At 33.6% G+C, this 23,617-nt stretch overlaps 2 protein-coding genes across 7 annotated transcripts; one reads left to right on the top strand and one right to left on the bottom strand.

The window, feature by feature from the left end:
- Positions 1 to 3,960: 3,960 nt before the first annotated feature.
- On the top strand, positions 3,961 to 15,909 carry LOC132949762 (histone acetyltransferase KAT6B-like). 4 transcript variants are annotated; one of them, XM_061020825.1, is made up of 15 exons: positions 3,961 to 4,683; positions 5,524 to 5,581; positions 6,493 to 7,184; positions 7,244 to 7,474; positions 7,534 to 7,727; positions 8,690 to 9,942; positions 10,575 to 10,675; positions 10,738 to 11,004; positions 11,072 to 11,203; positions 11,283 to 11,406; positions 11,468 to 11,635; positions 11,715 to 11,926; positions 12,012 to 12,433; positions 12,526 to 12,742; positions 12,837 to 15,909. In XM_061020825.1, the coding sequence occupies exons 3-15, from the start codon at positions 6,498 to 6,500 to the stop codon at positions 15,357 to 15,359; spliced, it is 6,531 nt and encodes a 2,176-aa protein (XP_060876808.1). In that variant the 5' UTR covers positions 3,961 to 4,683; positions 5,524 to 5,581; positions 6,493 to 6,497; the 3' UTR covers positions 15,360 to 15,909. The 4 variants fall into 4 exon arrangements, with proteins under 4 accessions (XP_060876808.1, XP_060876807.1, XP_060876806.1 ...); XM_061020824.1 differs by lacking the exon at positions 5,524 to 5,581 and having other exon boundaries at positions 3,963 to 4,683; XM_061020823.1 differs by lacking the exons at positions 3,961 to 4,683; positions 5,524 to 5,581 and adding an exon at positions 5,725 to 6,031.
- A 3,135-nt stretch (positions 15,910 to 19,044) lies between these two features.
- LOC132949583 (isatin hydrolase-like) lies at positions 19,045 to 22,204 on the bottom strand. 3 transcript variants are annotated; one of them, XM_061020553.1, is made up of 5 exons: positions 22,048 to 22,204; positions 21,556 to 21,637; positions 21,111 to 21,465; positions 20,130 to 20,319; positions 19,045 to 19,547 (listed from the first exon to the last, which is right to left on the bottom strand). In XM_061020553.1, the coding sequence occupies exons 3-5, from the start codon at positions 21,430 to 21,432 to the stop codon at positions 19,259 to 19,261; spliced, it is 801 nt and encodes a 266-aa protein (XP_060876536.1). In that variant the 5' UTR covers positions 21,433 to 21,465; positions 21,556 to 21,637; positions 22,048 to 22,204; the 3' UTR covers positions 19,045 to 19,258. The 3 variants fall into 3 exon arrangements, with proteins under 3 accessions (XP_060876536.1, XP_060876535.1, XP_060876537.1); XM_061020552.1 differs by having other exon boundaries at positions 21,111 to 21,452; XM_061020554.1 differs by lacking the exon at positions 21,556 to 21,637 and having other exon boundaries at positions 21,111 to 21,452; positions 22,048 to 22,167.
- Positions 22,205 to 23,617: the final 1,413 nt, after the last annotated feature.

Here is a 23,617-nt window from a genome sequence, read left to right as displayed (position 1 = left end):
ATGACAATATTAATAATAATAATATGTAGATAGAATAAAATATTACAAGATAATTAATTATTCGTAAAATAAAAACCAACCACTAACCACGATAACAAAATATTAACCTAACCTAACCCAAACCCCTAACATCCCTAAACATTCTTAAAAAATCAAACACCCGAAACCCATATAACCCAAATGATTCAGTTTTCGAAACACCCGTATCAACCAAAACCCGAATAAATCATTCGGGTTAACCCGAATAATTTTGTTTTTTACAAACTCTTCGTGTGAATAAGACAAGTGATATATAATTTTGTACGTATTTCTTGTAGTGAGTTCGATTCTGTAGTTGCTTAATAATAATAATAAATTAACAGGAACAATCTTACAATCAATCACAGGTAAATTCAATAATTATTTTCTTGAAAATAAAATCTAATAAAAATCTTATTATACCTAATTGGCAGTAATAACTAATAGGTATAATATAATATAAATTATTTGAATATAATCCAAATATAGGCAATAGCAATATAAAATATAGACATGGTCTAGACAAAACTAAATAACGTATTGGCAGTCGTGGCCAAAATACCAAATACTAATAAGTAATAACTAATAATACCTATATATAGTATTATTTGCTACAAACTTCCCAAGCGGTATTATTATACCACAGATTAAATAATAATAATCTGTGATTATACCTAAATTAGTAACGAATATTGTAAATCGTGGCTATATTTACTAGTTTTCCTGAAATCGTGATATCATAATTTATATTTTATTTAATTTCTCTACGGCTCAACGTCCTATGGCCTATCTATATTTAACATTTTATTATATCCGTCAACTTCGCAAGTAGTAAATTTTATGTTTGTAATTTGAATCACACTTTCACACTACGACGCACCACACTACTCTCACGCATTTTTGTTGCTGTTATTATTATATAGGGGGGGAGAGGGTTCATCAAAAGCTATGTTTTTTCAAAACTACTCAACACCCGTATTAACCAAATAACCAATATTAACCCGAATAATAGCGGTTTTGAAAACCCGAATGTTCGTTTAAACTTTTTATTCTGGTGTTTGAACACCCGAATACATCCAGCACCCAAAACCCGAATAAATGTTTCGGGTGCTAAGCCCTGGACTCGTAGGTATAAAAGTTATAAAATAATATAACTAACAATATTAATATTATTATTTTAATATTTTAAAGTTTACTCATATTATTATGCCATAATTCATTTTAATAATATTTTATTTTTGTATCTGAGCTCTTTTTATGTTCTGATTATAACATAAATTCTTGAGATCTTTAATAATATTGTTAATATTACTACGAAATAGAAAATAAATTAACTTGACTAGCCCCTATAATATAGGGTTTGTCATACTCATGCATTCTACATTCATAAGATCATAATTTAATAAAATAGCACGTATTCGTAATTCCATAGAATTTACATTTAAAAATAATTTCGTCACAGTAATTATTTGTATTTTTGTAACTAACCAACACTATATACAAATTACCAGTGGCGTAGCCAAGAATTTTGTATGGGGGGGGGGGGCTAAGTATACAAATACAATATGTCTTTTATTTAGTTTTTTTATTTTTTTATTAATCTTGATAACAATTTAAGGACAACACAGTCAGTGTGGTGGGGGGGGGGGGGGTGGCTATAGCCCCCTTAGCCCACTGGCTACGCCACTGCAAATTACAAAACACAAAACTTGCAAAGTGTTACAGGACACAGACCAAAACAAAGTTACAGTTGCAGTTACAGATGTGGACCTTTCTACAAAAAACTGCGTGTAAATCGGTCCAGATGGTCTAGTCTGTACTCTGTATGGCGAACACAGAAAGAAAAATTCATTTTTATATAAGTTATATAAAATAATAATCCCTATGGCCTATGCCCTATATCAGGCGTGCCCAACCCGCGAAGGTGTTCCAACCGGCCCGTGACCATTTTATTAATATTAAAATCTTTAAAGACCGCCACAGTTTCGTAGCATATTAAACACATAGCTTTATTTCGATACTTGATAAAAAAAATAACTTAAACTCCAATTATAATTAAAAACACGGCATTCGGTATCAATTTTGCGCTTTTTATTTTGAGACATCTTAATGTGAAACTATACAATTTCTAATGACGAAATCAAAGTAACAACTATAGCGTGGAAATATTGAGAACTTTAAACACATACGATTTGAGTTATAAATTTGATAAGTGAAGAAAGATAATATTATATCCGATAAAATGTACAATAGATATACCTATGACTAGTCTATATTTTATCGAAATGAACAAAAAAAAACCCGTGAAGCATAATATACGGCCCGCAGTATAAATATAAATTTTGAATGTGGCCCGCAAGTTGAAAAAGGTTGGGCACGCCTGCCTATATCAAGGGCGGCCAACTCAATGCTACTAGATGGCCAATTTTGAATTTTAAAATTTGTATAAAATTGAAAAAACCGAATGCTAAGGAATAACTATACTCCTATAAATAATATAATATTATTTACATTTAATAGTTCAATAGGTACTAGATACGAATTTATATCTACGTTTTACGATAAACATTATATCGATTTTTATAATTTTATGAATAAAATAAAATAAAATACAGAAAAATCTTTACATTTTATATTTTTATTAACTAAATTGAAATGTAGCACGAGCCAGTTAAAATTGGTTAGGTTAGGTTTGGGCCGCCAGTTGTCCATCCCTGTCCTATATTAATGCAACAATATTAATCTTAATAGATATTAGATGTTCAAAAACATAACGTCGGCTAAGACGCAATTCCTCGTATCTTCAAAAAGTGGTTTTATTTTCAAGAAACCCATAAAACTGATACGGGGATCAATAAGATTAGATACGCGCGACAATATTGTTCAACATTTAAATTCCTCTTGGGTTTTTTTGGGATATACGTGATATTTTCACTATTTTATGTGTTTATTTTTTCTGTATATTTTGATGTATATAATATCTCAAAATACTTTTTTTTTTTACTTACGAGGTATTACGTCTTAGGCGACGATAATATATAATATTTTATATTTATTATTTACAATATGAAAATAAGGAATTTTATTCGTTTCCCAAATGCCCGATAAATTACTCATTCTCATTTCTCTCCTAGATCCCAGCAATAAGAAAAATGAAAATAGCCGTCAAAGCCAGGTTTTGTGTTATGCCGGGAATCGCGGGGTGACGGGGTTATTGTGTTTTGCTGATCGTCTGCTTCCTCCATACGACCATGATAGGGTCCATGCGTACGACATGTCGTTATTATACAAACCACAAACGCGCTACAAATAGTGGGGAGGATAGTTGATAACAGCTGACAATAATATTGCAACAACAATAACAACAACCACAGACATACATAGATTATTATTTATTGTCTATATTATAATATGTAACAACAACAGACTTATAAGTTCCAAGCACGAATTAAAATATTAGTATATTGTAATTCGTGGTTACAAGTTATAACTGTTCGAGGTGTACTTCAGTATTTGTTTAACCCTAGTTGTACACGATCGCGGCATTCTAAACGATATAATATTTTACGCGGGAACAGCTGCAGTGTGCAACGTTATCACATGTTAAACAAAGAACTTGATAAAATGTCATATTTTGTTTGGCTTCACGCGGCAAATAAATTCGACCACTTATTACAAAATAATAAAATTATATAGTGTATGTTAAACGTTTGAAATATTAACGTCATAATAATTTATTTTGAACATAAGTAAGCTGTTCGGCACTTTGTAGTTCGTATTATATCATAGAACAATAGAGTAAAACAATATAGTATTATAACGCGACGACGCTAGGGCCGGCCGGTCGCGATAACGTTGGTCAACCTGACGCGTAACCACTATAACCGTATCCGGAATAGTCGACGACCACAACGGCCATCTTCGGCGAAACGCGGCTGCGCGCCACTATATAGCGTCATACACTACACCGTATCCGCCGCCGCCGCCGCCAGCGTACGAACAGAAACGGCGAGAGACCCCGTACGGCCGTACTGCGCGTACCCCGTTGAGCCGCCGCGTCAGTAACAGCGAGCGAGCGTGCGCATGTCCTCTCGCGCGCGTCCAGATGTCCTACAAACAACAAACGAGTATTACGGTCGGGAAACTCGAAGCACTGCTAACTATGAAATGATATTATAATTATTTTACAAACTACGACGTGCGGTAAATACGAAAACGCAGCTAAACCTACAATAAGACTTCGTTTCGATACTCCGTCGTCCTTTGTCGATCGCGCGCGAAAAATCGTTGGGGCTGCATCGCGTAACGGCTTTAGGGCGCTCGCTTTGATAAGTATTCGACCTTTGCGTCTTTTTCAGTCGGTTGATAGTGTGTCGTACGCCGCCGCCGTCGCCGTTTGTACGCGGTGGACGCCGACGACGACGACGATTGTGAACGGACCTTCCGGTTCGTCGCCGCCGCCGAGCGTGTGTGTTTCGAACGACCAACGAGTGTCGGCGCGTGCGTGCGAGCGAGCGACAATAATAATAATAGTAATATCATTTAATATTATGTGCAATAAAGCCGCTGCAACTACAACTACGCGGACGGTCGGCGGTGTTGTTGCGGACCAGACCGATTATCGTTATTGCGCAGTTGCGGTGCCGGTCGTCGAATAACAAGGAGGTGAGTGTTCAGTGTTGTGCTGTGGTCGTCGTTCGTATTTAATTTTTCGTCTTCGTCGGAGTTTTTTCCACGAAACTCCGCTCCCCCGCCGCGTAACGTCGTACTCACTAACTCACTAACTCAGTAGCTTACCTTCGGACAGCCTGCTATGACCGTTGACCGTGTGCGCGCGTATTCGCGAATTTATTAATAATAATAATACTCGTGTACAGTGTGCACTATGTGGGTCAAATATTTGGAGGGAGCGGTCCTCGTCTGGGTCGTCGCGGCGGGAGGGAAAGGGTGTTTTGTTTTGTTCCCTCCCTCCCCCTCCACACCCGTGATAGTCGCCAAAATGGCCGCAGCCGTGTCCCCCCGACTTGACGGACTGCCACCTCGCGTCACTCGACCGTCATTGTCGTCATAATTCGTCGCGTTGGTTTTTCGGTTCCGTTTCGGTCTCTACGGTGTACGGCGATAAATAGGACATTATCGTTATCTTGGTTTTTAAATTATCTCTGTGCGATCGACGACCAGAGATATAATATAATATTTTGATTCACCTATGATATTTTATTCTCCCGCGTCGATATCCCCCGGTTCTCCACCTCCACCACCACCACCACCCTCCTTCCATTCAAAACAAATGCGATTATCATTTCGCGACCGTGATAGCAGCCTGTACGACTACATATTTTAATAATAATAATAATACGATTTCTTTGTGATACGCCGTCGTGGTGTCGGTCTCTCTCTGCATCGCTCTCTTTTCGTCTCGTACACAACTGTACACACGACAAATACACGATATTATATAAAAATGTACCTATTATTATACGTAACTTTTCCGATTAATTTTAGATCGTTTCGTCAGACGCTTTCGTAATGGACATTTGCCCGTCGCCGAAACGTTAAGCTTGTGAGTTGTATTTTTTATTTTCTACGTTTCCCTCGTACTAAAGCCGTAACCGTCGTTTAACTGTTATAGGTAGGTGTAGTCCCAGAAAATTTACATAGGATTTGGTTGTTGACGCATACATCCGTACCTATAGTTATTATCAGGCATCGATAAACTTTCTCACTTACCATATCACAACGATACGTAAATGGTAGATATTAATATTATTTCAATCCATTTTCAATTGTTATTATTTTTTCCAACGTAATGTAATGTTCATTATTTTGTCGGTAAGCGTCCCAACCATTCTACTGTTGTCTTGAACAATCTTTTTTTAATCCTTAATGGTGACACTCGTTTCAATTCCTAATGACACAATTTAATAAATTATTACACAAGGCCCTTGTCACATAATATTAATGACCGACCCGGGATTTCTTTTTGTTTTCCGATTGGTATAGTATTTTATGAGTAAGTACCTATCCATCAAAATTCATAATAATTGTAATATGTACTTCAATTTACTTTCAAATGAAGCCTATGATCTAACACTTATTAACCTCAAAGGTTATACCTATACATAACCTCAAAAGATTGAAGACAAATATACTTTTTTTTATTTATAATTAATAAAATGTTCCTTGAAAAAATTAGATTTATCAATTAAATTAAAAATATCATATTTTTTTATTATTAAGTACTCCATTTTTTTTCATTTAAGTATTAAACTTTACAAGTAATTTTTACTAAAATTATTAGATAATTGACTTAATTTTATTATTATATAAGAAATTGTTTTTTATTTGTTAACCTGATTGACACCACAATTATGTTTTAATAGCCAATATTTACCTTAGTAATAAATTATTGGTTATTGATTTGCTTTTGAAGCTTCTTGTTCAATATCATAATTAGTTTCTTCAATTTTTTAGGAAAAATGAAGGAAAAAGAGAACACCAGTGTAAGTTTCTCCCAATGGCAGACATGGGTTTTGGAAGCAGTAAATAAAATTCGTGGCCAAAAGCAGCGACCATCCTTAGAACGTATTGTAAATGCAATACGTCAGCATCACCGTTACCCCATAGGAGACATTGAAACACAAGTTGAACGATGTGTGGAAAGTGGTGCTGTGTTGAAAGTGTTCAACAAAGGCCAAAATACTTATATGAACCCTGGTGGCACTGCAAATCGTAAACTGGTTATTAATGCAGATACTGATTTAACTAAGATTGTGGTGAAAGTAGTTGGCCAATTAGATGAAGAGGGTTCATCTTATAAAAACATTGATCGTTACATTCAACATGCCTATTCTATAGAACTCAAAAATGAAGCATGTGACTTGACTTCATTACTTAAGTCAACATTGACCAAAGCAGTTGATAAGGGTTTATTGGTGTTGGATGGAAAATTATATAGGTTACCTGTTAGTCCAGATTCCACAACATCATTGATTGGTACACCAGTCTTAAAATATAGTTCTGGAAGAAAAGCACGATTGCTTAAAGTAGATTCAAATGAAATTGAAACTACCCCCCGTAGAGCGGGAAGAAAAAGAAAAAAGATATCAGTTTGTGATACTAGTTCACTGACTGATAATGAAGCTAGTGACAAAGAGTTAAATAAAGTAATAAAGGTCAAATATTATTTCTTTCAGTATTTATTAATATATCGTAATTTTGACAGGCTTCCAGGAATATCTGTGCTGATTGTTTAGGTACATCGGCAAGAAACCACTGCGGTGAAGCGGAATCGTTAAAACAATGCAGAGGTGGTTGTGGTGTTTCATTGCATCCATCCTGTTTAGCTATTAAATGTAGTGGTCCTTTGACTACTCTGTTAGCTCGTGGTTCTCGGTGGTTTTGTCAGGACTGTAGAACATGCTCAGCAATACCATCGTGTTCAGTGACTGAACATGTAAGTACAATTTAAATAAAAAATAAAAATTGTAGGTATTAATTTTGTTTTATACATAGATGTTTTTATTAAACTGTGATACATGCGATCGAGGTTATCATATGCAATGTCTACAACCTCCGGTTGTGGATAAACCAAAATCGGCATGGCGATGTTCATTTTGCTTAGATCATCACGACACCACCATTTCTATGGAGGTAGAACCATTTGAAGAGCGTAGGGGTAGAAAAAAGTCAAGTCTTAAAAACCAAAGGTACGTTAATGAAATATACTGTTAGTTACAAGTTAGTTGGGTACTTCAGATTTGATTGTTTTTGAGACAAATACATAATTATTAAATAGTATTAATTGTTGTGCGGTTTTTTCTTAAAATGATTACACCTCATATTAAACTTGGTGTATGTATTATTTTTTATACAATTAAATTTGTGCAATTTTATATAAGAAAACAGATGATCTACACATCTATTATATAAAAAATATATTTGTATATTGAATGTTTTACTTATGAATCATTCTAATATCCAGTTCAACCCAAAGTAATTTTATCAATTATTTCAATTGTTTTTAAAAAAAGAGGACATTGCTTTGCTGTATTGTAGTAGATGTAGTGTTCCCCTTGACACAGAGTAGGTCACTGCAATGGGTGGATACAATTTGAATTCATTAATAAGTCACTGTATATAATGAAAAACAATAAACCTTCTTTTGAAATTTTGATGAATTTCTATACAATTTTAAAATGCTTATTAAAAATAAAATTGACTGGTTGAAAATTTCAAATTTCTACTAATAGCTGAATATTTTTGAAAATATAATTGTATTTAGAAAATGCCAATATTAATATTTAGAAAAAAAGTTGCTACGGTTTTTTAAATTAGTAGTTTTGGGTAAATATTCCTGTTTTTTTTATAATTAATACAAAGTACATACTAGATGAAATTTGCTGCCAGAAACTTCCTGCAATGTTAAAGATTAGGGCATTTGTTTAACTATAAAAAGTGTCTTTCAGCCAATATATTCTTCACTCAGAATCTAAAATAGTTAAATATTATTATTATAATATGATATTAATTCAGTTTTTAAAATTGTAAAAATTTGCAAATAATTTTATGAAAACATTTAAATCAAAAATAATATCAAACTTGAAACTAATGATTTTATTTTATAAAATCTTATGGTTTTCCTCTTTTAAAATTGTTGTTCAACTTTTAGGTCTAGTCGTGGTCGAAGTCAACACTTAAAGATGCAAGATCTCAAGCTAGGAACACCATCCACTTCAAGTTCAATGAATCAACGTGATGTCACGGAAGACGGTAATGTCTCCTCTCCTGACTCCTCGGCTCCCCCCTCTCCCGTTCCGATTAGTGGCAGTGTGCGGCGGGACACTGCTATCTCCAAGGAGAAAGCAAAATTCTTTAGGCAAAGTGCTGCGTTTAATGCGCGAGGTGTGAACGGGAGAGGATCTGGTGTGCCGAAAGTCAATGCCCCCTTAAACAAGCGCCTTAGTTCTAGCAGCAGTGACAGCTCTAGCAGCTCGAGTTCAAGCTCGAGCAGCCGGAGTCGCAGCAGCAGTTCAAGTAGCACAACCAGTAGCTCTAGTGATAGTAGTAACAGCTCTAGCAGCAGTAGTAGCAGCAGTGCGCATGCTTGTTCTCTTTCTGTGCGTCCAAGCCGGCCCATATTTCCTCTCCCAAAATGTCTCGCCGCAAGGAATGCCGATTTTAACAAAAGTCCTTCAAATGTGTCCTCTAAAAGTTGTAATTCAACATCTGAGTCTGCTCAATCCTCTAAAAAGAATGAACATCATTTAAAAATAAGTGACAAGTTGAATGATCCTAGTGGCATAAAAAAAATTGATAAAATAAATGATAATCAATCTAAAGTAACCCCTAAAGTATTATTAAGAGCACCAAAACTAATTGCTAAAGTGAATTGTTCACAGCCTAAAATTTTTCCACTTTCACATTCCAAATCAGATAGTTCAGATTCACCTATTTCTCTGTTCAAACAATTATTGATAGAGAATTCAGATAAACCATGGGGGTTTGCGGCTTTGGCTGCCAAAGCTCCCATTGAACCTATAAAACCCGAAGTCTGTAATAGTAAAAAAGATAAACCTATTGCTGGGTTTATTCAACTGAAAGGTTTATTTGATGGGTTAAGTCATTTCTATTCAACACCATTACAATCTCGTACTCGACCTCGAAATGATAAAGATCCAAAATTATCCAGTAAATCTGACCCAAAAGTCACCTCTGCTGATAAAAAGCTTAAAATACCAGACAAACATCAATCTCCTAGTTTTTTGGTTAAGTCAGCTGTATCATCTAAACTGATGGAAACTAGAGAAGTAGCAGGAATAGAGGGTGATAAAATGCTTAATAATGATAAATCCTTAGACATTTCTCCTTCCGCCTTCCGTGACCATCTGTCCGTGCCGACGATACGTCCAGTCACCCGTTCCGGTAAGCAAGTTCCTTACAAAATCCTGCTAGTATTCGCCAGCTGCATAAAATACTACCATATTTCATAAGGGCTTATATAAATTTTAATCCATTGCATGCTGTAGGTTTTTATTTCTGTTCTTTTGAGTCAATCAAGCGAGCGTAGTATGTAGATACCAAGTAATATATTATACCACAATATTGCATTTATTTGTTAAGAGCATATCAGACAGCCTTAAATAAATTAACTATGTGAATTAATTTAATTTTAATTTTAATTTACGCAGTAATTAATACAATGGTTTACATATATAAAGACTATGCTCAATTTAATATTATAAACAATTCTGATAATCATTTTAATTAACTATTATATAAGTTATAATGTTTTCATTCTATTTTATTACTTAATACAGTAAAACTCATTGAAGACAATCTCCATGGGACCGGTAAAAAAATTTATTATGCTGGAAATTCTTCATCAGAGAACTGGAAAATAAACATTATGCAAAATTAACAGGTTACACTGTATTTTTAAACAGTTGATGTGTGTTCTGCTATGCTCTTTAACAATTTTTATTAGTGTAATGCTGCAGTTAACTTTTTTGGCTCACTAACCAGTCTTAATAATAAATATTAAATACAATTTTCAGTATTAGAAAATATGAGCCGCCTTGTTGCATCAGACTTACCATCTGGCGTTTTACATGAGGATGTCGAAATCTATAAGGAGACAAGAACACGAGCAATGAATGTAAAATTTTAATAACTTATTTTAATGTGTTTTATTTTTTTAATTGATAATTTGCCTTTTAGAGTACAATTCAAGCTCCCGAGTTCATTACGTCTAATCATCCCGTAAGATGTCCTGCTGCAATTCAATTTGGTAAATATGAAGTGGAGACATGGTTTTCATCTCCTTTTCCACAAGAGTATGCTAGACTTCCGAAATTGTTCCTTTGTGAGTTTTGTTTGAAATACACTAAGAGTAAATCGGTTTTGGAAAGACATATGCACAACTGTAACTGGAGACACCCGCCAGCTACTGAAATATATCGACGTGGAAATCTGAGTGTTTTTGAAGTAAATTAATTTTATTTATTGATTCATAAGAGGTAAACTATACAATAATTTTTATTATTTCACCCAGGTTGATGGAAACGCCAATAAAATTTATTGCCAAACATTATGTCTATTAGCAAAATTATTTTTGGATCATAAAACTTTGTACTATGATGTTGAGCCTTTCTTATTTTATGTTCTGACAAAAAATGACGGTTTTGTAAGTGTTCCTGTTTAATTACATTTTATATTGTATTTCTTTAGTTGTCTACTATTTTTGTTTTATTTAAAATGTTAAGGGCTGTCATTTGGTTGGTTACTTTTCAAAAGAAAAACATTGTCAACAAAAATATAATGTATCTTGTATCTTAACTATGCCTCAGTATCAAAGACAAGGGTTTGGACGATTCCTTATTGAATTCAGTAAGTTAATACTATATGCACCTAGTTGTTTTACCACATCATGTAAAATTCATATTTTCAGGTTATCTTCTATCAAAAATTGAAGGGCAACCAGGAACACCAGAGAAACCTCTTTCCGACTTGGGTCAAGTATCATATCATGCATATTGGAAAGCTGTTATATTAGAATATTTAGACAAACACAGAGACAGTAACTCTATTTGTATTAATGATATTAGCAGTAAAACTGGTAATTAGAAAAATAATAATTTAAAACTTAAATCTGAATTTTACGAGATAATTTAAAAATAATTACAACTTTATTTCAGGTTTAATGAGACATGATATTACATATACTTTACAATCTCTCAACATGGTCGTTGAAATTTGTGAAAAATTGACTATTTGTATCGACTGGAACATCGTAGATACTCATTTAAACAGGAAAAATTCATCTAAACAAATTCCTATTGAACCAGAATGTTTAAGATGGACTCCTCTAATGCCAGCATCCAATTTATTAGTTTCGCCAGATGACAAAGTTAGTTTTTCTTGACAAAGAAAAAATAACTAACATTTATTTAAAAGATTCTGATTTTTAATTATTATAATATTTTTTTTCTTAGGATAACCAAGATTTTGAAGAACCTCTTCCAATAAAAATTGAAATAATCAAAAGTCCAATTAAAAAGAAGCGCATTACAAGAAGAATGCCAATGATAAAGAGACGTAGGAAAATGGATAAGAATAAGCGTAGGTGTTTATATGGTGCAGAAAAGAAACCTAATTCTATTCAATCTATTGAAACCACAATAAGCCTAGTTGAAGAAGAGCCAACTGTGAAAAAACATAAAAACGGACGAATAATCAACATAAAAATAGAAGAAACAATCGACCATTCAACTGATGAAAAGTCTGAGTCAAAATGTAAATATGCTGACAAATCTACTAAAAAAGATAAAATGATAGAAAAATCTAAGGAAGAGTGCATTGAAGATGTCAAAGTAGAAATATCAAATACTAAATCTTCAGCCAAAACCAAACAAAGGTATAAAAAATTGTAATTGTATATATGTTCTTTTATGTATTAATGCTTTTTGATGTGTATTATTATTTATAATAATGAATAATTTGTTTCAGTTCAATCACAAATTTCCTTAAGCGTGTAAATCCAGATACAAAAGTTACTGTTATTCCTCAAAAGAAGAAAAGAAAGTTGCCTCGAGGTAGATCACGTAAAAGACAAAGATCCAAAAACCAGAATGACAACACCGAACCTAAAGCCAAGAAAGTTCGAAAGATTGAACCAGAGTCACTTGAAATTGAATCTATTGATGAAAATATAGAACTACAGCCTGTAAGTACATTGTAGTGCTTTAGTATTTTTTTATGTGTATATTCATGTTATATAAATGTATTTAAATTTAACGGTTTATTATTTTTATTATCAGGTGAAGAATGAGAACACTGATGAACTGGACAATGGCGATGAGCTGGACAATGGTGATGAACCTGACAAAGGTGGTGAACTGGACAATGTAGATGATCTTAACAGTAAAAATGTAGAGGAAAAACAGGAAAACAAAGAAATATCTGAAAAATATGACGAAGGAGAAAAAGAAAATTTACTCAAAATCAACGATCAGAGTCCAGAAAACCTAATTGAAGAAAAAGAAGATAAATATACAAAGTTTGAAGAAGAAACTCCAATAGATGATAATATAGAACAAATAGATACTGATGTATTGGTTGAAAAATCAAAAAATGTCATAGCTGAATGTTCAAAAAAGAACACAGATTTCAAGGCTGATGAGATAACTGTTGAAAATATAATTTGTTCTAAGACTAATGGTGATAATATTGCAAATTCCCAGGAGGAAGAACTCGAACAACACCAAAATAAATTAGATAGTAAAGTTAATGCCGTCGAAGTATTAACTAACAATGACATTCTAAAACGTCCTAATGACAGAGAGTCTTATAATGTAGTCGATATATGTAATGATGTTCCTAAAAGAAAACTATCAGAATCTGAGAAAGAAACTTCTAACAATGCTGTAGAATTTACATGCAACTTAGAGAAGTCTCAAAAATCTATTGTGGATAATGTAATATTAGAAAACCCTAAAGTACAACCTTCTAATAATATTTTGCCTCTGGATATAAGGCAAAATGAAAATGTGCCAAATAATTATGACAAGACAAATCTTCTTCAAACTGAAACAAAGCAATACAATGACCAAGTTGTTTTATCTAGTAAATTTAAATCTGATTCTGTGGAGACTGATATAAGAATGTTTAATAATCCAGCAGCATGCAATAATTTTCCCAAAATAGATATTACTGTACAGCCTCCAATGTCTTCTATCACTGATAAACAGTACAGTGGTTGTTCGATGGTTACAAATGATTATTGTAAACCATTGTCAGATTCATCATTGATGTCAAATGTTAAACAGTATGGTGGTGAACCTTTGCCAAATGAATACATTAAATCAGGCACAGTAGTACTTCCAAATCCAAAACAATATGGCGAGGCTTTATTAAATGAATATGGAAAATTGGACATGCATCAGTCAGATATAAACAAGCAAATGTACAATAAAGAAGATTCTGTTGAGTATATAAAAAACTTGCAAGTTATCCCAACACCCATTAATAGTTCACAAGACGTGTTTAAGGTCGTTGAGCAATCAAAACCTAAAGTTTCTGAAAAAAATTATTCTTCAATTGTTGCTGACCACACAATAGTTGTGCCTAAATACGACAATGTCAAACATGAGAAGCAGTCTAAAAGAACTACACCTTCGCCAAAAACTGTGCCATATCGTTTGCCCACTGAAGTGCCACAAGTAGATAAATCACGATTACATGAATACTTGCCTACAATGGGGTTTCTCAACTATCAAAAGATTAATAATTCTATAGCTATGGGCCATCCAGATATTTCTAAAACAAAGGACATGTACGCAGACAAAAAAACTGATGCTGTTAACATGAACTTACCCAAAGACAAAGAAGTAATGAACTTGCCCAAGACTATGGACAACAGTCTTTTGTATTCATCTGTTATGCAACAATCACCTTACACAGACCAATCTATGATGCACTTATCGCTCCATCATCATTTGGCTCATTCATCTCAGTATCATCACACTCCACCTGTACCTGCTCAGGTACCGCCTCCGGTTCATCAGACTAAATCTCGGAATAAAAAAAGCGAACAAAGGAGATTGGCTCAACAGAACCAGACGCCTGTTGCACCGTCTACTCAACAACCCACCCCATCACCAATACCTAGCCACACACAATCATATCACCATCACCATCAAACAGCTACATACATGATGCCACAGCCATCACCCTCTAGTCCCTATCATCATTCCGTGATCCAGCACCGAATGGGTCAACAAGCAGGCTCATGTTCGTCTGCTGATTTTTACTTGTCACATTCTAACCAACACGCAGTTGCTGCAGCTGCACAGATGGCATCGTGCAACCTGTCCAAACTTCAACAAATGACAAATGGATTGGATCACCACCGCAGGCATATATCTTCACCTGCATCATCACCAGCCTCTTCCCCTGCCAATATGACTCCACCACCTCCTGCTGCATCTGCAGCCGCCGCACACTTGCTCCAACAGTCTGCGGTTGCTTATCATAAATTGTACCAACAGGCGGGTCAGACCAATCAGTCACGGCAGTATGGACATCAAACACGTGCTTCTTCGGCGACACCAAACGTTGGTCTTATGACAATGCAGTATGGTGCGCCACCTCCTTTTAACGGTTACAGGGTAGCGTCGCAATCCACTCCACCGCCATCTGCTGCGAGTTATATGAACCAGACACCTGGACAACTACAGTACACGACGCATACACAAGATCCACACCATCAGAATAGTGTATACCCCACTTCGGCATACAACGGCTCGTATTTACAACCTCTAAACGGGTCCATGCATAGATAATCTCTTGTTATATTATTATTTTTATTATTAACTTTTTTTTTATATTAATTATGATTAAAAGTCTGTTATTCACCATAATTAACATAATATACTTTTATATAAAAATACGAAAAGGAAGAAGAAAAAAATGTTACCAGTTTGTTATATTAAGATGAAAACTACAACACAAAATTTCATTTTATACCATAAGAAAAGTGCATTTTCAACGGGTCGATTCTTATCTTTAAGTTATGTTAGTTCACAAACAGTATTTTTTTTTTAGTTGTGTATGCTACGCATTATTTTTATTTTTTTATTTTTCACAACAATTTGTATTTATTTTATTATTATTTTTTCTTTCTGTTGATTGTTGAGATCAATATTTAAACATTACAATTCAAAAAAATGTTAAAGGAACGGGTACGTCAAGTTTTTATTGTACAAAGTTCAAAGAATTTCCCTAGTCTGTAAGTACATTTTAAAACACTTGAAAGTCTAGTTTCAGCTTGTTATTTATTTTTTTCTACTGTAATTGTATAAAAATATACATAACTAATTTATTAAAAATTAATTACACACTTGTTATTTTATATTTTTGTAATCAGACTGTTTATCATTTTTTTTCAATGGTCTAAAACAATCTAGGCATTAAAGAACATATATAATGGGTTATTATGCCACGGCAAAGGTTTATCTTTTACATCATCACTCATCAGAGCTGATCTATGTTAAGAATCCCATTAGTTATGTTAAATCGTTGCAGAAAAAAAATTAATTTATGCAGACGCCTATGCAACATAAATAATATGTCTTACTTTGTTTTGATGACGTAGATAGAAGACGTGTCAGTCTTAGCTTGTCAAGCTATTGCTTAAAAATATTTTGAATAATTCAATGTAAGACTAAAAATGTATGTAAGTTACGATAACGAAAAAAAAAAGATATAGCAGTCAAAGTTATCCTTTTTATGTGGTGAAAATTTCGTTTCTTAGTTATTACTAGCCTTCTCGGTTCTTTCCCGCGCAAAACATAATTTCTCACGGAAATATACCTAATGAATGCAATGGAACTATTCAATTTAATTTTAAATTTTTCTTTCCGTTATTGTTTTATGCATATTATTTTGAATATGATCTAATATCTGCATTCTGACTGTAATATGAAGATCTCATCAGGTCAGGTTATATAATATTTTACGATACTATAGCTGAACCCGCGAACTTCGATGTCCGTAAAAAATCGCAACTCTTAAATAAATTATGATTGTTCAACTCCTTTTGAGTGGAACTTGCAGCAGTAAGTGCAACTCAGCCATCCTGATAGGCAATCCGACTATGTCGGATTTCGGACAAAGGGCAACTCTTTCACCTTGGTAGGCAATGTTTAATAATTTGATTTGATGTAAGCTTGTACCTGATCTGCCCGAATGACCAAACTATATATTATATATAAAATATGAATGTTTGTCTGTGTGTCTTTTATGCATTCCTAAACGGCTTGACCAATATGTTGATGAAATTCGGTACAGAGATAGATTAGACCTCAGGGGCAGAAGATAGGCTAATTTAAAAAGAGAGAGGATCATCCCTGGGAGGTGCTCAAACAGGGATTTTGAGATTTCCGATGGAAATTTTTATATATGGTTGCCATGGGTTTTATAGCTATTATAATAATAATTATTAGTTTCCATTGGTTTAAAATGGTTGCTATTGGTCATGGGAGAAATAATTATTAGTAGAAATTAGTATTTGAAAGTAGGCTGAGTTGTACTTATAGTCGCTCATCGGTGGTTTCCGCAATCCACCGCAGGGCGGGCAGATGAATTGCCTGCCAGGGTGGCTGAATTGCACTTACTGCAACAAGTTACATCCAAAAGGAGTTGAACAATCACAATTTTTTTAAGATTTGTCATTTTTGACGGGCAACGAAATGCGCGAGGTCAGCTATAGTAATAAATAAATACTAATGTCTACTGTATACTGTAATAACCAATGGCGACTATTAATAAATAAAAATAAAATTTCCAATTTCCATTGTGAACCTCAGTGTTCCCGTTGGAGCACCTCTTTAAATTGCGAATTTCAGTAAATCCTTTCTTATTGCACGGTGAAAGTTTTAGAGGAACCACTATTCCAAATCAGTGAGCCAGTGGTATTTGGATTTTATATAATATATACATTATTTATACATTATGAAAATCCAATCCCCCTTCTCCCTCCTCACTGATATAAGAAAATTAAAAATCGGGTCACGCGTGGTGACACTCAGGAAAGTATTTGGAACAACTCTGTGAAAAAATATTAAATAGTGGGTAATTGGAAAAAAAACCCCAGACTACAATATTACTCGCAACCACATGCAAATGGTTGAACAAATATTTTTTAAACGTTAATTAGTATCTATAATTACCACATTATTAATTACAAATACGTATATTACCTATATCATATTATACTATATTATATCATTCAAAAAAATTATATATAGTAATAAATAATAATAGAATATTAATGATAATATAAATAATATTTTGTTTTAAATTACGATGATAAATTATGTGTAATTCAACTTAACTACAAACATTTGCAAATTATAATATTGTAGTTTAAAGTTGAAATTATAATGAATGGATAACGTACCCACTCATGTCTCACCATCACAAATATTGCATATACAAATATTTCGAGTGATCGACTTACTTAATTGGTCAACAAGAATGTTTTAATTTTGCCTTATATACGTTAACATATACTCACCAGCTATAATATTCTATTATTACTATATATAATTTTTTTGAATGATATGATATTATAATATAGTATAATATAATAAAATTTACGTATTTGTAATTAAATATCAATAATGCGATGAATGGTAATTATAGATACTAATTATTAACGCTTAAAAAATAAATGTTCAACCATTTGCATGACGTGGTTGTGAGTAATATTGTAATTTTTCCTGGGGATCTTTTTCTCGGGATTCTAAATAGCGTCGTCACAAAATTAAAACATCTATATAGGTATGACTGTAGTATGTACGAACATGATTATATTTTATTTATAGAGTCCCTATGTCTTCTATGCATGACGTGCATTAGGGGCGGACTGGGATAACTATTCGGTTCGGGGAGTCTATATTTCGACCGGCCTTTGTCATTTCATCATCATCATCGCAAAACGTAAAAACTTAAATATATATGTACACAAAGTTTTAATAAATGAAGGTCACGTCCTATACTCATCTCAGAATTTTTCCAGGAAACAACTTCAGATTCACTGTGCTTAGCAATTTATCTTAAGTACAGAGTACAACGTATTACTTATTTCCTATTGTAATAGAGTATATACTCTATAGTCTATAACTGAGTCACAATGGATGAAAAACATAGGTCGATCTTTAAACTGCTGTTCAACTGCCTTCAAACCATAAAAATGTCCTAAAAACGCTAAAAAAAAATGCTCTAAAAGTCAAAAAAGTTTTAAATAAACGCTAAATAAAAATTTTCTATTTTCAATTCATTGACGTATGAAAATAATTTTTTGGTTGGAAATTAATGTTTAAGAAAATTCAGTAAAAATTTCAATTCGTATTTGAATCCAATCGATGTGGACGATAATGAACCGAACCAAAATCTAAAATTTCAATCACCTAATATAAGCGACAATTTTCCACATCTCGCGCGTTTTGATACAAAAATGCAAAATATTTATAATTTACATTTATTCTTATTTTTCATTATATTTAGGTGTGTATTTAGTAGTGTAACAAGATATATTTTCGAGGAGCGGGCGCCACCGGGTATCCCGTCGGCCAAGTCCGCCTCCATATTATATCATAGTCGTGCAGTGCAGTTGTCGCGGACGGAACGGTGAGGGGGAAAAAAAAAAATCAAAAATCGGCGCCGTTGCTGGTCGCGATCATAATAATTTGAACGGGTCGTTCGTGAAAGCCAATATCCTGACCGGGCCACCGGTGCCGCCGACGATCTTGACCGGTTGGACGACCAGCTTGAACCCTCTCGGCGGCAGCGTCGTGCCGTTCAATGCCACATTTTCTAGGTTGTACAGATTGGCTTTGGATAGCACCCCGTGCACGCCGTACGTCGTCGACCGTCCAGGGTCCACGCTCGGACCATCCACCCCGACGCCGTACACCTTGCCGGAATCGACGATCCACTGGGCCGCGTCTCTGGACAGTCCGGGAAACCTGCAGCGGAGATCGACTCGTTGTTATACAGGTAGGTTATAGGTCAAGTACATATTGTTTTTTCCGGATTAAACACTGTTTATTATATTACGACGATCAATTTTATCGGGTAGAAAATAATGTCAATAGATGCCAATAATGTTTACAAATATCGGACGGCGTTTCAAAATATATTTTATTAGGGTTACATATAACATGACATATATATAGAGGTACATTGTATATACGGGTAGTTGCGATATTATACCTTGTATGTATAACTATATCATAGCGCGTAGGTTTCGCCGACGAGTGTTGGACGTGTAGGGTGAAAAAAAATAAGGGCTGCAGCGATATTTATATGAGATTTATGAAATCATATGCGCGGGTATTTATATGGCTGGTTATACATTTTCCAAAAGGACGTGGGCACCCACTACCTATTCTCTAAAAAATGTAATATTTTAGTTGCGCTTGACATTGGCATTTTGTATTATGGGTAGGAACCTATATACACTTTCAGCATTCAAATTTAAAAACGTGTTTTTCCCTCGAAACTCCAGTCAATATAAATGTAATGAATAATGATGATGTATATTATACCTATATGGTTCGCGTAGTCCGTTGAAGTACGACTGGCGATTACCGAACTTGTGAGCCCAACCGAAGTTCACCAATATCACGGATCGATTGGGCAGCGGGCCGTGGGCCTGTTCCCAAGCTTTCAAATGACCGACGGTCAGTAAAAAGTCGCCGTTTCCGTTGACTTCGCTACTTACGTTCACGTGTACGCCTATATTTATATACGTGTAAGGTTATTAAGTATAGTTAAGCAGTTTATATAATAAATTAAAATGCATTGTTAATACACAAAGCATTAAGATTGTTCACCGACTACAGACAGATCTCTCACTGAAAATTTTCATAGATTATAATAAATATCAATGAAAGAATCTTACAGGTTTTCGGAGAGTATTTTTAATAAAATGAGAATCAATAATATTATCGTCGCCTAGTCGGCTGCAGGGTAATGTTAAACGTTTATACCTATATATGTAAAAAAAACAATTTGAACACCCAATTTATCGTAATGTAAACCAGTGGCATAGACATAATTTCTGAAAGGAAGATAAAAAAAAAACCCCCCATAGCTAATGGGAGGGGAACAATTGGAAAATCCCCCACCTTCTCAAAACTTTTTACTAAGGTAAAAAAAAGCCAATGGGGGGGGGATCTAACCACCACGCCCCACCCCTTGTCTACGCCACTGATGTAAACCTAAATTAGTAACAATTAAATTAGTAAAAAAAAAGGTGCTGAATTGACTTTCTTTTGGCAAGTAAAAATTGTCTGTGTTAACTTATAAATTATAATCTTCATTTTTTTTTTACTCTAATTTTTACATGCCAAAAGAAAGTTTTGTAGTTGCGTATTAATAGTTTATCATCCATTATCAATATTTGATTGTTTCATATTAATTTCCCCGATACCGGATCTATATATCTAAATATATGGTGTGTCAAACCATTTAAGTAGATCATAATTTCTGCCACCGTCCCCAGCTAGCACGGTAACCGCAGTTACCTTCGACCACCATTCGGTCCAGCGGGATGTCTTCCAGTTTCCATCCGACTGGATTAAAGTGAAATGGCGAGTCCAGATGAGTGCCGCAGTGTTCGGGCGTCGAGAAGCTCTCCGTGGTGTACACTCCGTTCGGTCCCGATCCCGTGTGCACGTCGAAAATGTCGAATCGTTGTGTCGGGTCCCAGCATGTTGTCACACCATACCGGTAACCGTGACACAGGTCTATCAACGCGGCTGTGGTATCGTAAGGGAGTAGTGCCGTCATCGCGACCACAGCCAACCCCACCGAGGACGACAGTAATCGTAGTCGTGAGCACTCCATTTCACTGTAGTCCGGTATACCTATATAATGTACCTGTATAGAAAATAATAGTATCTACTTGTAAGACTACGGTTGTCGATTATAATATTATATTATTAAGAAGCCACAGGTAGGTATACTTACTATTTATACAAAGTATTCGAAACAGATTTATGTACAAGCACTTCACCAAATTTGTAATTCGGGACGAATTCTCTCTAAATAGCTGCAGAATACCGAAAAAATGATATAGGTAATAGGTATTCACAATAATGTTATATTAAAATGTTTAATATAGACTACTATATATAATTATTATTCTCAGTACATACAGGAGAAAAACCGAGAAATGACTTGTTCGAATTTCGATTTAAAAAATTTTTTTATTTGCATGATAAAAAGCCCAAAACTCACAAAGAGCCGTATATAGTCTACATCATTTTAAATAACGTGAAAAAAATGTGAGTAACTACCTATTTAAAAAAGTGGTATTTATCACTTTGAGTACTCTTCAACCTTTCAAAAAATTAGAATTAAATTAAATTAAATATTATTTAAGCGTAAACTTCCGAACGTTGGTTTTGCTTATATATATAATATTATAATTATTTATTACCTATATTAGGAGGTACTTACCTTTTGCAATTATATTGTTATACTATACGTGATCCACTGCAGAGCATATTGTGTTACGTGCACTTATAGGTTAAGTAATGCGATATAATATAACTGAGTAGTTGCGGTCGTACACGCAAAAAGTGTATTATTTTTTCTCCCGATCATAATATCATCGTCTCAGACGAATTGAACTGCAGAAGAAATCGAAGAAAAGGTTATCGAAATTATACATTTATGGGGACCTATATGCATTACCTAATGTTCTGTATTAAAAAAACCGTCATTACAGCTTTACACAATAATATAATATATATTAATATTTAATACGTATAATTACAAAGCTGGGCACTAACTAGTTAGAATGTTAGTGAAGTTAGAAAGTAACTTTCCAACTTAGCTAGTTATTTTTAATTAATATTAACTTTGTAACTTAACTAGTTGAATTTAATGTGTAAAATAATCTAATCTAACGCGTTAAGAATAATAAGTAGTTTTTTACTAGTTTTTTTTGTAGTTTTTTTCATTTTTTTCATTTTTAAATATCTTATTTTGTTAAACTTTCTATATTTTAATTACTGATATTCCAATAAATTAAGGTTATCAGAATCAAATTATCAGTTGACAGTTGTTGAATTCAATTTTTTATTCATCACCAATAGTTTAAGTTAGTTACTTGCCTATAGATATACCTTCTTAATAATTAATTTATGTAATACATTACATTTGAAAAAACGGTTTTACAAATTTATATTTTTAACAAAAAAAAACTAACTATTCTATAACTTCTACAACTAACTTAAATTACTATTTTCACCAAACTAACTTTTAACTAACTTTGTTAGAATTTTGGTAAATTTTAGAACAAACATATATACTCTAAGTTGGTTAGTTTTTATATTAAAGTATAACTTAACTTTAACTTGTTGAAAAAGTGACTTACTTGCCCAGCTTTAGACTATAATACGATATACGTATCGGTACCTATTATTTAAACCTATATACATCGATTACTCACAATGTATAATATATTATATGTCCCGAGTAGTTACTTTACCTATATATTATTATTACATAACAGATTTATTGTTTTTTTCGTGTTATACTGTTATTGTAACCACATATTATAATTTAATATTATATAAAAATACCTATGTATAGGTACTTCTCACCTTTGACTTTATCAGATTATGTACTCGATATTTTGATTTTTATGAATATATATATATTCATAAGGTACCTATATAGGTACCTCATTTTGGGTTAACCATCGGTTCATGAGTATAATATTACGTTTATTGACCTAAAACATTGGATTAACTTATATAAATAAATCCAATTGAAGAACTTATATACCTATTATAATATTACATATAAATAACTCGTGTTATATAATTATATTTTGATATTATTTTACGGAATTAAAGGGTGGATAAAAATACTATAAGTACCTATATGAAAATTGGAAAAAGCATATTAGATGACTAATAAATTGCTTTAAAAGTATATATGCAAGTGCTATTACCTAAAAAATATACAAGAACGCATATTACGCCTATACGATTCTCGAACATATTCTATAGACATGCTG

The sequence above is a fragment of the Metopolophium dirhodum genome, chromosome 7 (genome assembly GCF_019925205.1).
Source record: "Metopolophium dirhodum isolate CAU chromosome 7, ASM1992520v1, whole genome shotgun sequence".
NCBI classification, from domain to species: Eukaryota; Metazoa; Arthropoda; class Insecta; order Hemiptera; family Aphididae; genus Metopolophium; species Metopolophium dirhodum.
This window is presented reverse-complemented; position numbering and strand designations above follow the sequence as displayed.

What these genes read in the sequence shown, in the direction of transcription:
- LOC132949762 (XM_061020823.1), top strand. An exon ending in CGTGTTCAGTGACTGAACAT is followed by an intron (nt 7,475 to 7,533) that starts GTAAGTACAATT and finishes TTTTATACATAG; the next exon opens with ATGTTTTTATTAAACTGTGA. An exon ending in TAGTTTCGCCAGATGACAAA is followed by an intron (nt 11,927 to 12,011) that starts GTTAGTTTTTCT and finishes TTTTTTTCTTAG; the next exon opens with GATAACCAAGATTTTGAAGA.
- LOC132949583 (XM_061020553.1), bottom strand. Translation starts at nt 21,432, where the DNA reads ATGGAGTGCTCACGACTACGATTACTGTCGTCCTCGGTGGGGTTGGCT. An exon ending in GGACCGAATGGTGGTCGAAG is followed by an intron (nt 20,320 to 21,110) that starts GTAACTGCGGTT and finishes ATATAAATATAG; the next exon opens with GCGTACACGTGAACGTAAGT. An exon ending in GGACTACGCGAACCATATAG is followed by an intron (nt 19,548 to 20,129) that starts GTATAATATACA and finishes TCTCCGCTGCAG; the next exon opens with GTTTCCCGGACTGTCCAGAG.